This window comes from Eurytemora carolleeae, unplaced genomic scaffold, assembly GCF_000591075.1.
Source record: "Eurytemora carolleeae unplaced genomic scaffold, Eaff_2.0 scaffold225, whole genome shotgun sequence".
In the NCBI taxonomy this organism is placed as follows: Eukaryota; Metazoa; Arthropoda; class Copepoda; order Calanoida; family Temoridae; genus Eurytemora; species Eurytemora carolleeae.
In genome coordinates, this window is record NW_019396157.1 from 167,176 (window position 1) to 185,183 (window position 18,008).

At 31.8% G+C, this 18,008-nt stretch overlaps 1 protein-coding gene across 2 annotated transcripts; it reads left to right on the top strand.

Annotated features, from left to right (window-relative positions):
• Positions 1-1,592: 1,592 nt before the first annotated feature.
• LOC111696701 (calmodulin-2/4) lies at positions 1,593-16,969 on the top strand. Of its 2 annotated transcripts, XM_023466406.1 has the most exons (8): positions 1,593-1,660; positions 3,243-3,323; positions 5,106-5,154; positions 5,692-5,744; positions 10,296-10,376; positions 11,962-12,012; positions 14,554-14,665; positions 14,709-16,969. In XM_023466406.1, exons 1-7 carry the CDS (start codon positions 1,604-1,606, stop codon positions 14,617-14,619), a joined length of 438 nt encoding a protein of 145 aa, XP_023322174.1. In that variant the 5' UTR covers positions 1,593-1,603; the 3' UTR covers positions 14,620-14,665; positions 14,709-16,969. The 2 variants fall into 2 exon arrangements, with proteins under 2 accessions (XP_023322174.1, XP_023322173.1); XM_023466405.1 differs by having other exon boundaries at positions 14,554-16,969.
• Positions 16,970-18,008: the final 1,039 nt, after the last annotated feature.

Sequence of the window (18,008 nt, forward strand, 5' to 3'; positions counted from 1 at the left end):
GCTAGGGGTATTGGCGAATGGTTTTAAGTGTTCTTATTTACTGTGGTTTAGGCTGGAGCAAGCCAAGAAATAGTTTTTTAATCATATCCTAGTTCACTTACTGAAGTAAATCCTACCCTGGTTCACGTTAAACTTAAGGAAATTCCAACCTGGTTCAAATTAAATTAAAGTAAATTATATCCTGGTTCACGTTAAAGTAAAGTAAATTTTATCCTGGTTCACGTTAAACTAAAGTAAATTCTATCCTGGTTTACTTTAAACTAAAGTAAATTCTATCCTGATTCACTTTAAACTAAAGTAAATTACACCCTGGTTCACGTTAAACTAAAGTAAATTCTATCCTGGTTCACGTTTAACTGAAGTAAATTATATCCTGGTTCACGTTAAACTAAAGTAAATTATATCCTGGTTTACTTTAAACTAAAGTAAATTATACCCTGGTTCACGTTAAACTAAAGTAAATTATATCCTGGTTCACGCTAAACTAAAGTAAATTCTATCCTGGTTAACGTTAAACTAATGTAAATTATATCCTGGTTTACTTTAAACTAAAGTAAATTATATCCTGGTTCACGCTAAACTAAAGTAAATTCTATCCTGGTTCACGTTAAACTAAAGTAAATTCTATCCTGGTTTACTTTAAACTAAAGTAAATTATATCCTGGTTCACGCTAAACTANTGCCAAAGTCATTTCTGCAAGGGGGGGGGATAAAAAGAAGGAAACGAAAAATTTGAAAGAAAGAAGGAAAAAAGGGGAAAAATTGGCATAAAATCTTATTTTTGTTGCCAATATTATGTGTTCAGCTTTTTTTTTTCTTCAAATGAAAGACAAATTGAGTACTTCCTGAAATAAATTAGGGAATATTTATTCTATCCTATCTTGTGAGATGAAAGCTGTTTATATTTTTTTTTGCATTAACAGAAGCTTATTCTTTTCCCTTCTTTTATTAGATAAATGATTCTGATGAACCATAGAACAGCAACATGGAGACAAATTTAAATTTTATACAAAATATGGCCAGGTTTAGGAGAAGCTGTTCTTTTCGAGTTTTAGTTTTAAGAAAATTGAAGATTTTTATGCATGAGCTTTTTTTGATTAAATCTTCAGTTTTGTCAAAAACTCCCCTGCAAGCTTGAGGATAAGTACAAACAGATTCTACTAAGCCTGCATTTACATCATATACTTTCCATTGGCTATTCGTGATTAAAATATTATCAGTAGTATATTTATTTAAAGTTTAACTCAAAACTCTACGTCTTATAATACCTCCAGCTATTTTTGTTCTGATGCACATAGCTTCTCAGTTATTTATTATTTTAATAAACTATAATGTGTGACAAGTTACAAATCTAGTTTTTTAGTCTTAACTCATTAATTTTTACCCTGATAGAGTTTTTTTAGGTAAACCGCCGCTCTTTACTTATCCATCTGTGCTATTTATAACTTTTGTGCCCCCTCCTTCAGAAATTCCTAGCTACGGGCCTGACTAGAAGATGGGCGCGAGGGGCTCTGAAAGTCTAGTAAGCCTAGAATTAGCTTAATTTTCAACTTTACCCTAAAATTCGTTTAATGATTCCACTTATTAGGAGCTCCACGCGGCAATGCGGCGCGCCGGTCAGAATCCAACAGAGGCAGAGGTTCAGGACATGATAAATGAGGTAGGTTAAACAAAATTTATAAAAGTTTACTTTATCATTTTGAAAATTGTTAAACTCTGACACAAAAAATTTCACACTTATTGAACAAATATTTCAAGATGGTTCGACTTCTCAGGATTTAAAAAAAACTAACAGACGGAATTAATTGAGTCTTTACCCTTTCATATTTCAAGTTAGATTGTTTGATCTAACAGAATTCATAGTTTGAAATATTAACGGACCTGCACGACATTGGGCTGCAAAGATATTAGATTATAACATCAGATTTTGTGGCAATCACTCAATTCTTTAATGTTAAAAAGGATACACAGCTTTAATTGTAGAAATTTAGGACTGAATAATCGATTATTGGTTTTTTTGTAAGAAATGAAAAGCATGAGATTACGGATAGAGAAAAGGAAAAAGGAAACTCACCGAAAAAAAAGGGTTTTAAGATGGAAAGACAGGATTAAATGCACTTTATTAGGACAAACAAACAAAAAAGTTTAGTTGGATGGATTCAAAGAGAAAACAGACAAACTTAGATTGTTTTCTTCTTAAATCATATTTTTTACTGATATCTATCAAATAGGAATTAAAATTGAAAATATCCACAACATTTCAATTCAGGATTAATCCACTACATTTCAATTTAAGATTAATTCACTACATTTCAATTTAGAATCAATCCACAACATTTCAATTTAGGATCAATCCACAACATTTCAATTTAGGATCAATACACCACATTTCAATTTAGGACCAATACTCCACATTTCAATTAAGGGCCAATACATTACATTTCAATTAAAGATCAATAAACTACATTTCAATTTATAATCAATCCCCCAAATAACAATTAGGATCACATCACATACATTACATTTCAATTAACGATCAATCCACAACATTTCAATTTAGGATCAATCCACACCATTTCAATTGAGGATCAATCCACCACATTTTAATTTTGGATCAATCTACCACATTTCAATTTAAAATCAATCCACTACATTTTTAATTTAGGAGAAATTCATAACATTTCTTTTTTTGGATCAATCTACCACATTTTAATTTAGGAATAATCCACTTAATTTTAATTCAGGATCAATCTACTATATTTTAATTCAGGATCAATCCGCATCATTTTCATTTAGGATCAATCCAACTCATTTCAATTTAGGATCAATCCACAGCATTTCAATTTAGGACCAATCCACCACATTTCAATTTAGGATTAATCCTCATTATTTCCATATAGTATCAATCTACTACATTTAAATTGTAGATCAATCCACCACAGACAAAATTAGAATCAATTTATCACATTTTAATTCAGGATCAATTTACCACATTTTAATCCAGGATCATTCTCCACCACATTTCAAATTAGGATCAAATCTACTTTATTTCAATTCAGGATCAATCCACCACATTTCAATTCAATGAAAGTTACGTACATTTACAAAAAGAGACCATTTAAGTTTTGCTTTTAAAAGTAGTGTATTTTCACCTCTAATCGATATTCAGAAAATAGAATTCAATATAAACTCTCTTTAATCTATTCAAAATTCATTATATCCATTTTTCATATTTTTGATAGGTGGATGTTGATGGATCTGGATTCCTTGAGTTCCCTGAATTCTGTTTGATGATGCATAAAAAGCTACAGGATACAGATACAGTAAGTCTCATAATCTTATTTTAAAGGAACTGGTCACTAATATTAACAATATTCTATTTTTACAAATTACATCGCCCTTGAGCGAATAATGTAAATTAACATGACACAAATCGTAAGATCTTCATCTTTTAGAACAATTTAAATTATTTTGAAAATTCGCTCAGTGGGGGCTAGTGAATAAACTGCTGATATATTTTTATTATTATTGAAACTGAAACATCTCTGCATGTCGAAGATACAGTTTAAGTTCAAAACAGTTACAAAATCCAAAATCCTATGAGGCACTTTTATCTTAAAGAAAGAACGAAGCTGACAAATTTTCCTCTAATATGGCACGCACCCCTGACCATTTAGTAAAAGTAAATCAACCTAAAGTCTGACCGTGTCAACCTTGTTGCACCGGCTAATCCTATTGAGTGTCTGCTTAATTTACCCGATGTCCGGGGATTCAGTACAAACTGGGACCGGAAACGTTGAGCCGGCTCGGAAATTCAAATGTACTACGACTGCCCATGATGGAATTATTACTGAATTTCCGCCGTTTCGTCTTATAGCCTTTGACAGTTTATCGTGAGCATACTGTCAAATGACCAAACCTTAGAACAGAACCTTTGATAAAAACTTGATGATCTACAGCAAAGTAACCTTTTGATAAATGTTTTCTCTTGAAAACTTTCATGTTATCTTGGGTTAAAACAAACTAAAGGAGAAAATTGAACAAAATTGGGAAAATATTATTTTTATTTCAGTTTGAACAACTTTCAGGTGAGAGAAAGTTAAATTTTACAACAAAGGGAAAAATCAACAAAATTTCAAGCGATCCTACATTCACAAAATTACGTACTCAATTTTTAATTGTGTCCTTAACACCCCTATCTGAGTAACAATGAGAATTATATCGTTGATTTTCTATTTCATATTTCATTTTTTTTCTAGTGCATATATAGATAAGCATCAACTTAACACAGTGAATTTGAAATCGAAAATTATCAATCATAATTTTAAATCGACATCCTCTTAAAATAAATTATATTATATCCGTTCACTTATTTGGGTGATTTCATGGTAAACTAATTAGTCTATTAGCTATTCATTGGTATTAATTCTTACTTTTCAAAGATGCCTATGACCGGAGAAAAAACCGATTTATCGTTTAGAATTCCAGCGCAAAGGTCTGATACCCTTGCAAAGACACTATTTACACGTTTTTCAGTAACAACAGTCCAATAAAATCTAAAATTATCATATTTTAATGACATCATGTGTCAGCCATAATACAATAAAATATAAAAACTTTTGATTTTGGAATTAGCAAGAAATTAACGTTTTTTGAGTTCAAACATGATTTAACAAATTAACATATTTATACAAAGACGACTTTCTCTCTCAGACAAACCAGTTCCTAGACTCCAACTCTTGAATAAATCACGGGGATTCCCGGGGAAGTAGGAAAACGTATAAAATCGTCAAATGTTTAAAATATTTTAAAAATAGACAATTTTAATATTATTTTGAAAAGAAATTAAAAATATCAACAATTAGATACTGCAATTAAATTTGATATTTTAAATTCTTTTTTAAATCCATGACTATGACAAAAAAAACATCAATTAGTGTGAATACCTTGCGCTGGAATTCTGAATGATAAATCACCTTTCTCGGCCATTATTTTCTTTGAAAAGTAAGACTAATACCAATCCTTATGGCTATTTAGTTTACCCTCAATTACCCAAATAAGTGAACAGTCCCTTTTATCATAATAATTTAATATATTTTTTACAGGAAAACGAGTTGAAAGAAACCTTTAGAGTGTTCAGTAAAGACGACGAAGGTAGAAATATTGTTGATCAAAATAAACTTGCATGATTGAGATAGCACAAAGCATCCGAACCTCTTGCTGGTCGACTCCGGAAAAGATGACCAATTAGTGTCGTGATTTGAGTCGGATGAAACGGATAAGATTAGGGTTAACGTAACGATTAATCCCAACGGATAAGGAGGAACACAGATTGCATAGTGGTTTATAAAGTTCTTGTTATCATTTCAATACTCAAGACATTCCAACGTTGGACCGAGTTTAATGAATTTGAGCTAGTTCACTAAACTGCCAAACTACTGCCGGTTCAAAGGAATTGAGTCTTTGCAATAAACTCAAACTTTCTAATCCCTATTTCTTTGCAACCTGATGGTTGATATTTCAAAGTTAAGATTATTTGATCGAACAGAATTCATAGATTTAAACATCTTAGGTCTACGGGATTGGGTTGCAAAGATAAAGGGATTGGAAATTAGAGCAAAGTTGCAGTTCAAATTTACTAATCCTATTCTCAAACTTGTGATTTCTTTATATTAATCCATTGTTGTTAAGGTTGTATAACTGCTGAGGAACTGAAGTTTGTTCTAACCCATCTTCCAGGAAAGGTAGAAATCTTTAAACTTTAATCCGGAAATAGTGGTCATAACTTCAACTGTGGACTGTGGACGTAACTTCAATTGACTCTCTTTTTAAAGATTTTTTTTGATTAAAAAACTTGATTATTTTCAATTTTTGGGTTCTGTAAAAAAATGGTTTCCGGAATTTTGGTGCAGAAACATTGAAGGGAATTGTCGGATAAAGGATTAAGTACCGTTAATCTTTTAACAGTGGTCAGTGGACTTAAAATTTGTAAGCGGACTTTGAATTTATAAATGTGGACTTAAAATTTTTAATAGTATGCTTTAAATTAGAAACAGCTTATGACTATTAATAATACAAAGAAGTACTTGACTTAAATTACCATTTTTTAACCCTATTCCTGCATGGGGGGGGGTTAATTTGACTCCCCCCTATAGTTTTTTTTTACATAACTCAAAAAGTATTGGTCTGAGGCTGTTGAAATTTTTTGACTTTTCCTACATACTCAAAGCCCTCCTTTTAGGCCTAAAACCGGGCTTTAATACTAACTGCATGAGTCCTCAGGCACACTGCGTGAATGACTGCTATTCCTGTAACAAACTAAATCTTTGTTTTGACCCACTTACACTTGTCAGATTTTGATAAAATTTAGCTTTTTGGAAAGCCTTTGACATAAGGAAACGAATTGCACAAGTTTTGCGAAAAAAAATTCAAATTTTTTGCAAATAACCTGTCAAAGGAAAATTGCACATTTTTAGTTTTTCTTGATATAAAATCAGGTTATTTAAAATTTTGCAAAAAATTTTGCATATTTGAAATGGCATAGTCAAGGGCTTTTCAAAAATGTATAATTCTTCATTTTTTGGACATATTTTTTTTGCAAACATTGTTACTATATAACTAGATTTTGCGATAAAAAATTCAATTTTTGCAAATTTGCAAATTTTTTTGCAGATTCTAAAAGTAGAGCACAAGAGCTTTCCAATGATGTATCATTTGTCATATTTTTTGCAGAGAAAGGGTTAAAATCAATCCAAAAAAAACTTTACTGAGGAAATGCGTCCTACCTCAACCTAAGACAAGGAATGTAGGAATGTAACTTTCAAGATTAAGATAAATGTTTTTCTGCGTCCTAACTTTAAAAGGAACAGAGCGCACTTAAAAAAAATGTTCATTAATGGACATAAAAATACATGATAATTATTAGTATTAAATTAAAGGAAAAAGCATGTAGATATTTATCAAAATGGTGTCGCGGTTGCTGCAAATGTTTTCTTAAAAACAAGAGAAACCGAGCGCCATAACTTGAGAAGGGGGGTTTCTTTTCTGTTGTATTGATGCATGACAATAACATGAATACCACTTCCAATTAAAGTTAATTTCACGAAAGAAAACCTTTATTGATTAGCTATAATAGAAGAAGAATATTTATGTATTAATAAGTGTAACCAAAAAAGTTTGCTTTTTCATAAATTTTTGAAAAAAAATTAAACTAGATGAGCTGAAATGTCACAAAGTCGTACCAATAATATTGCATTGACCTTCTCCATTCTGTCTATAGTGCAAAGCGAGATGCAGCAGTTGCTCAGTACAATGATTGTAAGTGTAAACCCATACCTGGCAATCACATTTATCAATTTGAATAAATTCGATATCCAGTCTAAAGGGTGAATATTGAAAAGGTTGCGGCAAAAACTTAATTCCTTTATTACAATGAACTAAAAATCCGCGAAATGATAAACGCACACATAAGGAGGGATTTTGAGAGTGTTTATTATCTAATTTTAGTGAAAACCTTTTTTAATGTACACCCTTTAGTTTTATCTACTGGCAGTGTAGCTGGGTCTGATAACTCTAGAGCTTGTGGAGTTTAAATTTCCTCTTTAATCTTCCATCTTTTATATTTAAATCCTTCTCACATTTACATTCAATGTAATACTTAAAGAGACAGCTCAGTAAAAATGTGGGGATAGGATGCAATTTGGACTACTCCTGCCAGGCCTTTGATTCAGCATACTGTGAAAAGTTTTCTTTATTTTTAAAACTGTATCGACTCTGAAGTGTCGCATGGATTTGACCTTTAATGTCTCCTCATTAACTCTCTTTATTTGTAGCCCTTGGCATGTTTATTTTAAAACTGACAAGCTTACTGTATTTCTATCGGACAAAACAAGACTTACTCATAAGTATCTTGTGAACTTACTGAACTTCATTAATGATACATTAGAACAGAACTGTACTGTATGTAAACATACACTGAACTTCCTTATAGAGAAATAAATTAGAAAAAACCTGCATTTTTAAATCAGAAATACCTATGGAAAAGTACTTTTTTGACCGGTGAAAATACAGTGCTCTTGTTTTAAAATGTAAAAAGGAAACAAAATATAGAAACAAAACTGTATCGAAAAGTGAAAAGTGAAAAACGAAATTATGTTTGTAAATAAACTCCATACTTCATAAATACAAATTCTTAAACTCAAAGAGAGTTTTCAAATTTGAATTCATATATTTAGTATTCAGTGAAAGCCTGGTTTGAATATGAATATTGAATACTTTGCTTGGTGAAATGCATTCCAAATTATGCATATTTATACATACACCAAAATATATATAATTATATTAAATATTAGAAAAAATTTTTTTTTAAAAGCTACATTCATCTTGTATGTGCAAATTTTTCCCATGAAAGTTTGCAATTCATCACTTTCTCTCCCTTGGGCAAAAAAAAATTATGATTTTGCACACGACGAGATGACACACTTTTTTTAGAAATGGTTCTCTTACTCATTTAACTTGATAGATATGACATTCCTTTACCCACCATTAAAACCACAGACTACACACAGACTGCTCATACAACTTGACCTGGATAGGCTGAGCAGGCCTATAATGTTTTTTGACTGACATCTGACGGCCACTTGTTGCATTCAGGGGTTAAGTTTTACAACTTTTAAAAATTACTTTTTTAAACTTAAGCTAAAAATATGTACTTTGCAAATTTAAAATGTGTTTGTCTAGGGCTACAAACAAGTATAAGTGGTAAAAAGTATTAGAAGTAAAACCAAAGTCTGGATATGTAATGATAACTATCAGAGTTTTCTGGAGATATCAGTGCTCACTAAAGTTTCAATAGAAGTAAATATTTCCATTTAATGATAGCGCCGATTGAAGGTTTCATATCATAAGTAGAAAGATAGATGTTACCGCCAAATAATTGGTTCAGAATAGACAACAAACACATGTCTGAACCCTGATTGGATCAGGCGCTAATGGACTCGGAATCAGGAGTGTGCTCTGGGTGTTTTATAATCGTTCAAAGTTTTTTTACTACAAGTAACAAAGAAGTTTAGTGTTTATCCGATAAATAAAATTTTAACAACACTAGGCTTTTAGGGCGCTTCACACTCTCGTTTCTGTTTATCAAATTTAGCGTTTTTTTCCTAACTTTAAAACAAAATTTTTCGGTGATTTTTATGATTTTTTTTATTAGTGAAAATTAAAAAAATAGATGTAGACATTTTTTTCGATAAAAATTGTTCAACATTCACGTGAATTTCCACAAAAAGTTGAGCCCGTTTAGTTCAGTAATTTTGACGTTTATTAGATACAGATGCATCTCGGACTCTTGTGGAGCCTCTTAAAAATATTTTAAAATGAAAAAAACACACTTAAATCTCTAAACCTTCCTGACCTAATGTTCTCACAGCCCTCACTCAACCCCTCTAATCCTTTTAGCTGCTGAATATACATTAATCCCCAGTCAGCTGGTTAGAGACCGTGTTTATATATATATATTATATACACACAATATATAAATACACTATATTGCAAATAGTTAGAGCTTTTTCAGTTTTTCATATTTTCAATACATACAAAGTTTTAAACTTTTCTGAAAAAGTTGGTAACGTTTCTCGAGACGAATTGTGTCATGTTGGTTGATTATATATTGTTTAGTGTGATCCAATGGGTGCAAGCTATTACGTAAAAAATCTATGAAAATTTTGCCCATTTACTTTTAAAAACTAAAGCTGAAAAGAAGTACTTTTAGAAAAAAAAATAAAAATTCTATAATTCACATGTCTAGGGCTACATATAAAAATAAGAAAGTTATGGAGGTAAAATCAAAGGCCAAGGTGTTGCGACACCTAAAAATCGATCCAGTCTGTAAACATTTTCAAGGGATATTTTCAATGTATTTTCACATTGAAGTCAAATAAAGTGATTACTTGAAAGCTATCAATAAGACAGAAAAATTATTTCGATTCAACTCAATTCTATCTTTAGGGTTAAGTAAAATGAAAACTACTAAGAGATAAAAAAGTCTTAAATTGTTTAAATGTAACCAAAAAATGTAAGATTATACTACAAGATGAATAACAAGGTGCCAAAGTCATTTCTGCAATTCTCTTTGAAATAAATGTTGAAATAAAGAGGTTAAAATTGGGCCAGATACAAATATACCTGATGAGGCCAAGCCAAGCCTCACACAATAATAAAAAAGCAGAAGTTGAAGCTGAACATTTGTTGACGAACAGAGTTTTTTATTTTTTTATTTTGTATTCTGATTTATTTAGGTGACTTACAAGGAGATAGATGAAATGATAAAAACTGTGGATAAAAACGGAGATGGGAAAATAAATTACAGTGAATTCAGAGTAAGCTCATTTTTATGTTTCCATTCCGTCGGAATTTCGTTGCGCGGAATTGTTTGGAATTGATGGTTTCGCGATTGCGCGCAAGTAAAATTCACTTGCGTTGCAAACCCTACTTTCATGTTTTATATGATAAGATTTACTGTCAAAAATTTGAACAACTTGTTTATTTGAAATTGAAAAATGTTTCAACAAATTAATTGATTAAACATATATATTGAGGCAATGACAATGATTATGCAAATATCTTCGTCTCAAAATAAAATCTGCAAGGACGATTTTTCAAGAAAATTCTTAAATTTAAAATAAAGGTCAATTCGGAATTCATTCAACCTCTTTCATATCACATAGCTATCAATCTGTTAGGTTTTATGACAGTTTATTATATCACATATCTATCAATTTGTTTGGTATTTTAACAGGTTGTTATTTCACATGGATATCAATTTGTTAGGTATTTTAGCAGGTTGTTATATCACATAGCTATCAATTTGTTAGGTATTTTGACAGTTTCTTATATCACATAACTATCAATTTGTTAGGTATTTTGACAGTTTGTTATATCATATAGCTATCAATTTGTTGGTTATTCCGACAGTTTATTATATCACATAGCTTTCAATTTAATTGGTATTTTGACAGTTTTTTATATCACATAGCAATGAGTTTGTTATGTATTTTGACAATTTTGTTATATCACAAAGCTATCAATTTGTTAGGTATTTTGACAGTTTGTTATATCACAAAGCTATCAATTTGTTAGGTATTTTGACTTTTTGTTATATCACATAGCTTTCAATTTGTTTGGTATTTTGACAGTTTGTTATATCACATAGCTATCAATTTGTGAGGTATTTTGACAGTTTGTTATATCACAAAGCTATCAATCTGTTATGTATTTTGACAGTTTGTTTTACCACATAGCTATCAATTTGTTAGGTATTTTGACAGTTTGTTATATCACAAAGCTATCAATTTGTTAGGTATTTTGACAGTTTATTATATCACATAGATATCAATTTTTTAGGTATTTTGAAAGTTTGTTATATCACATAGCTATCAATTTGTTAGGTATTTTAACAGGTTGTTATATCACATAGCTATCGATTTTTTAGGTATTTTGACAGCTTGTTTTATCACAAAGCTATCAATTTGTTAGGTATTTCGACAGTTTATTATATCACATAGCTATCAATTTGTTATGTATTTTGACAGTTTGTTATGTCACAAAGCTATCTATTTGTTTGGTATTTTGACAGTTTGTTATATCACATAGCTATGAGTTTGTTATGTATTTTGACAGTTTAAGCTATCAATTTGTTAGGTATTTCCACAGTTTATTATATCACATAGCTATCAATTTGTTAGGTATTTTGACAGTTTATTATATCACATAGCTATCAATCTGTTAGGTATTTTGACAGTTTGTTAAAATTTTGAAATTATTATTTGCCTGTTCAAACGTTCAGCTATTTTATCTTCAAAATTTCATAAGATAAAATATCAATTTTTTATGGTTGCAAAGATATACGTTCTATTTATCTATTCATTTGTTTCTTCAAGAGATTAAATATATATTTACTTGAAGGTGATGATGGGAGCACACCCCCTTATTATTCCTGGACCAGCTTTAGCTAAGGTACCTTTATACAACTTTTATATGTTACAATTAGTTTAGTACGTTATTTAGCACGTTACAACGTGCCATTTATACAAAATATTAGTTGCTAATAAGACCAGAAATATAACACTTAGCACTTTATAAGACTTAAATAAACGTTTTAAAGATTTTTCCAACACGTGTCAAATTTAGCCATTAGTTCTGTCAAAAAGCAAAATATACATATGTACAAGAACTTTTGCCTTAGGATCAATTTAACCCGGGTTGGGCTATTTTTGTCTAATATAGGTTAGGCAGAGGGGGGGAAATCCCAGCCCCCCCCCCTATGGTTTTGTCCTTAGAGTTGAAATAGGGGAGGGTTATACATGTCCTGAGTCCAACTTTTCTAGGCCTGTTCATTAAAAAAACCCCGCTCCACCTGGGGGGGGGTATCCCCCTCTCCTTCCCCGCTCCACCTGGGGGGGGGTATCCCCCTCTCCTTCCCCGCTCCACCTGGGGAGGGGTATCACCCTCTCCTTCCCCGCTCCACCACACTACCCAGTTGCGCAGTGGTAGTATCAAGCTATTATCATGCACTATAGCTTTCATTATTTTATATTTCTAATGACTTTACATCACACAATATTTGTTTTATTTCATTATGACTATATTACATAATGTATTTAATGAAGTTTGTGTGTTTTGTTATTTCCCAAATAGAGGTTAATAATAGAATGGATTGAGAGCTAGCTGGTGGCCAAAATAAGAAAAACAATTTAGTAAATGAAAAACATAGATATTGATGTTTACCATTGCTGTATATTCTAATTGATGAGAGGCAAATAAATGCTTAAAGGGACTGTAACTGTAAACTTAAGTGACCCTCTCTATTTATATATATATACATATCCGGTCTGTCCCTTTAAAGGGACTGTAGCTGTAAACTTAAGTGACCCTTTCTGTTTATAAAATAAAAGAGTTGCATGTCCTATTCACAACGGTACTGGTGCTTTATTAAAATGAACCACTTACAGTTTGAATTTTAGAAAAAAAATAAATAGTGTTACTTTTAGTTCTCGTTGTGCTTAACCCTATTTATCCTGCCCCCCCCCCCCAATTGTTTTTTGCGATAACTCAAAAAGGATTTGAGCAAGGAAGCTTACATTTTCTGACTTTTCTAACTAACACATGCCCATCACTTAAGGCTAAAAGCTGTACACTGCCTGAGTCCTACTTTTAGTCCTTAGATTTCAACATTGATGGAAAACCTTTAACAAAAGCAACCAGATTGCATAATTTTTGCAAAGAAATTTTGCTCAGATTTTTGCACAGACGTCTCTAAAGGGAATTTTCACATTTTCAGTTTTTCTTGAATAGACATTTATGTTATTTTAAAAATTTTGGAAATGTTTTTTCATATTTAAATTCGTTGGTTAAGGGCTTTTTAAAAATGGAAAATTGGTTGCAATTTGCGAAATTTTTCTTCCCAGTGAATATTTGGATTTATGCAAATTTCCCATTTATTCTCAGAATATTGAAGTAGAGCCGAAGAGCTTTCCAAAAATGTATCAAATGTAATAGATTTGTATCATATTAAGAAAATAGAGTGGGAACCAGTCATGAAACCAGACGCCAGGATAACAGAGTTAAAAATATGTTGGACATAGTTTCTTTAATTGATATTTGCACTCGAGACAGGGAGAGTTACTAAAACGTTAATCATAATTGATGTGCTTAAACCTGACACTTAGTGTCAGGTTTGGTACATAAGCACGGTTTGGAATTTTCTTCCCCTGAAATCCACAAGTCACATTTACAGGCATTGTACAGAAAAAAAACATTGATTTGTCGTTCGTTTTTGACAACTTAAAGGTGACCGTATATTGGTCACTTAATAATGTCTACAGTCCTTCACGCTAAACTATGCTATTGAGTAAGCCAAATAGGCCAATGATAGGCCGGGTACTGTAAAAAGTCTGGCCGCGCCTTAAAGTTGAAACCAGGCCGAGATAGGATAGGGCAAGGATACGGTCGGGCCGAGATAGGATATGGTCGGGCCGAGATAGGATATGGTCTGGCCGAGATAGGATAGGGTCGGGCCGAGATAGGATAGGGTCGGGCCGAGATAGGATATGGTCTGGCCGAGATAGGATAGGGTCGGGCCGAGATAGGATAGATCATTTTGGATTTTGAAATCTCACTACCGCCAATACCACAGTTTGAAAATAAAAGTTACAATTTTTTATTCTCATTTTGGATTTTCAAATCTCACTTTTTATTTTTTTCATGAATCTCACTACCTTAGAACTTGACACTATATACTTGTATTTTATAAAACTGGGGCATTTTATACCTACAGAGATAGGATAGGGTCGGGCCGAGATAGGATAGGTTCGGGCCGAGATAGGATAGGGTCGGGCCGAGATAGGATAGGGTCGGGCCGGTAAAAGCATTGTAGATTAACACTATTTCACTGAAGTATTTAAAAACGGATTAAAAGGGAAAGCATTTACTAATATTAAATGCTTTAAGTCAGCCAGAATTTGTTCCAAGCGAGTTTAAGGATTGTTTATATTTTAGGTTGTAAATAGTGCTGGAATTCTTAACCCTGGCATGCTATCTTCCATTCAAACAGCACCAAACTAGAACATCAAGTAACATCCCAGATGTTCAAACAGCACCAAACAAGAACATCAAGTAACATCCCAGATGCTCAAACAGCACCAAACTAGAACATCAAGTAACATCCCAGATGTTCAAACAGCACCAAACTAGAACATCAAGTAACATCCCAGATGTTCAAACAGCACCAAACTAAAACATCAAGTAACATCCCAGATGTTCAAACAGCACCAAACTAGAACATCAAGTAAAATCCCAGATGTTCAAACAGCACCAAACTAGAACATCAAGTAACATCCCAGATGCCCATCTAAAATAAAACATTTAAAACAGGTTCAAAGTATTGGAAACAAATTAAAGAATGTTTAACTAGCTGAAGGGCCCGGTGTTGCCCGTGGAAAACATTTTTTTAAAATGTTTAATTAGTTTTTGTCAACCCCAGGATACCCATAAGTTTCCACAAAAAATGTCAGCCCATTCGGTCCAGCGCGCCTTTTGGCCTGCTATAGGGAACATATATACGTCTTGTGTTATTATATAAATTGTTGTCACAAATACGCATCAAGAACCTACTTTTCATAACCAACAAATTCAGCACTGAAAAAAAACCCTAAACGCTCAAAATCTTTTTCATCTTATTTTAAGGTGATCACGAACATATTTCAAATTCTCTTGACTTGTATATATTTCGTAGAAATTTTAATTTCTGATTTAAAAACTACGAGTCTTTCTAGATTTTATAATTCTTATACTTTTTCTATTTTCTCAAATTTTCTAGCTTCTCAACAAATTGTTTAGTCTCAATTTTGTGTGTATTTTAGATTAAACAAAGATGTGTAGACATTTTCCAATTATTGTTTTTTTTATCTGCTTTGTAGTTTTTTCTACTTTATTTTATCTTTAAGTAATTTTTAAGTTTCAAATGAAATGAACCCATTTGTGAAAACCTTATCATGCAAAAAGAGTTTGTATTATTCATGCACAACGTACATTTATGTACAAGTACATGTTCAGGTACATGTACATTTATGATCTATATGTTTTCAAACTCTGTTTGTTCACAACAAGTACAGCTCAAACTACCATAGTTCAAAGTTTAATATGTGAAGTTAATATTTTATGTATAAAGTCTATCTATGTATTGTAGTTTAGAAAAAGATCCTTATGATATAGGACCCTTAACCCTTGTAATACATTCAACCCATGATTATGAAAAAAGCACAAAGTATCTGAATTTCTCTCAGTCCTGGCTTTCCAATTTTCATAATTTTTAGATTTATCAAAGCTTACTAAAATATTTTATCTTGCTTGCATTTTGGACATTTTGGATTTAACGGTACAAATTTCTTTATGGACTTGGACAAATAAATTTGATTCAACTCTACTGTGCAAGGAAACTTTTTCTTTCTTGAAACTTTTTAAATTTGTATTTTTAAATTTCTTTAATTTCCTTTTGTAAAGTTTAACTAAAGAAGGTGCGCCGGTGACTCTAGTGTAGGTTAATTCTATCAACTGGGAGGCTAGCTGCCTTTATGAGATCTAACATATTTCAAAATTTTATTCTTTACAAGTTTGCCAGCTTTTATTATATGATGCAAATTTTTGCCTCTAACAGAAAATATTTTCCTTTATAAATTAAAACAATTCTTGTTAAAGGGACTGTTAGCATAATTTTAAGTGACCCTTCATGGAAAGATAGCAAGCCCGACTCACAACAGTTCCCTTAAAACCTTTGACTGTTTAATGTTGTCAGACGTATTTTCATTAATCTACAAAACCCGCGTTTAATTCATGAACAGCAGCTGTGATGAGGTCAAACTGTACACAGCTTTACACCGCATTTTAAAGATATTCAAGCGGATTTCAAGATATTTTTTCTCGATATACAGTCAAAGGTTTGAAGAGTACCCCTGTAAATCAGGCATTGCCCTTTTTGCACAGAGGGTTATTTGAACTTACGGAGTTAGAATCCCTTTACAAACAATTGAGAAAATTATTTAGGCCTATAAACATACCATCTTTATTAGTAAACATTTTGAAAAGTGGAAAAAAAACTTCTAGGACATTATTCTTCAGAATTTTATGACTCAGCTTGAAATGCAAAAATATTTAAGGTTTAAAAAATGAAGAGAAAAATTACCAACCTTACTGATACGTATATGAACTAGCAATAAAGTGCTCCCAGCATCCTTAATAGACGACCACCCTGATATTAATGTGCATATCAAAATAGAATCTGTGTGATCTTTATCATTATTGCCTCCCTATGTAACCGTCTTACGTAAACTCAGATAAATTTACGTAAACAGGTTACTAGGGTAATAGTTTATCCTGCATTTATGTATCTGAGCTTATAAATATATTAGTAAACTCATTTGCACATGTTAATTTGTTGGTTTTACGTTAAATCAATTGTTGTTATATGTATATATACTTACAAACAGTTACCCTGAACTAGGAACATATTGATATAGAGAGAGATATACATTTGAAAGAGTGAAAATCTAAATTAGAGTTGGAAGTTTCATTACTTTGAAGATTTACTTTATATTTATTTTCTATTTATTTCCCAGATTGTTCTAAAACAAGTTTAACAAACTCATTTTTTTGAAAAGCTATTGAAAAGAAGAAAATGTTATGAATTTTTGATAAATTGAATTTGCTCACGTGTGTGCCTAAAATCAAAGCTGGAGGAGCTACAAGGCCACAAAGTCAGACCAATATACTCACATAATAGTTTGACCGTTTGCTTTTGTAAAGTATACAGTGGTGTACATGTATGACCAGAAGCGTGCTGTAGATGTAAAACAGGAACTGTAGATTTAGAACAGAAACTGTAGATGTAGAACAGAATTTGTAGATGTAGAACAGGAATTGTAGATGTAAAACTGGAACTGTAGATGTAAAACAGGAACTGTAGATGTAGAACAAGAACTGCAGATGTAAAACAGGAATTGTAGATGTAAAACTGGAACTGTAGATGTAGAACAAGAACTGTGGATGTAAAACTGGAACTATATATGTAGAACAGGAACGGCAGATGTAAAGCAGGAACTGTAGATGTAAAAGTGAAACTGTAGATGTAAAACTGGAACTGTAGATGTAGAACAAGAACTGCAGATGAAAAACAGGAACTGTGGATGTAAAACTGGAACTATACATGTAAAACTGAAACTGTAGATGTAGAACAGGAACTGCAGATGTAAAACAGGAACTGTAGATGTAAAAGTGGAACTGTAGATGTAAAACAGGAACTATAGATGTAAAACTGTAACTGTGGATGTGAAACTACAGACGTAAAACTGGAACTGCAGATGTAAAATAGGAACTGTAGATGTATAACCGGAACTGTAGATGTAAAACTGGAACTGGAACTGTACATACAACTGAAGGTGTAGATGCAAAACCAGTTT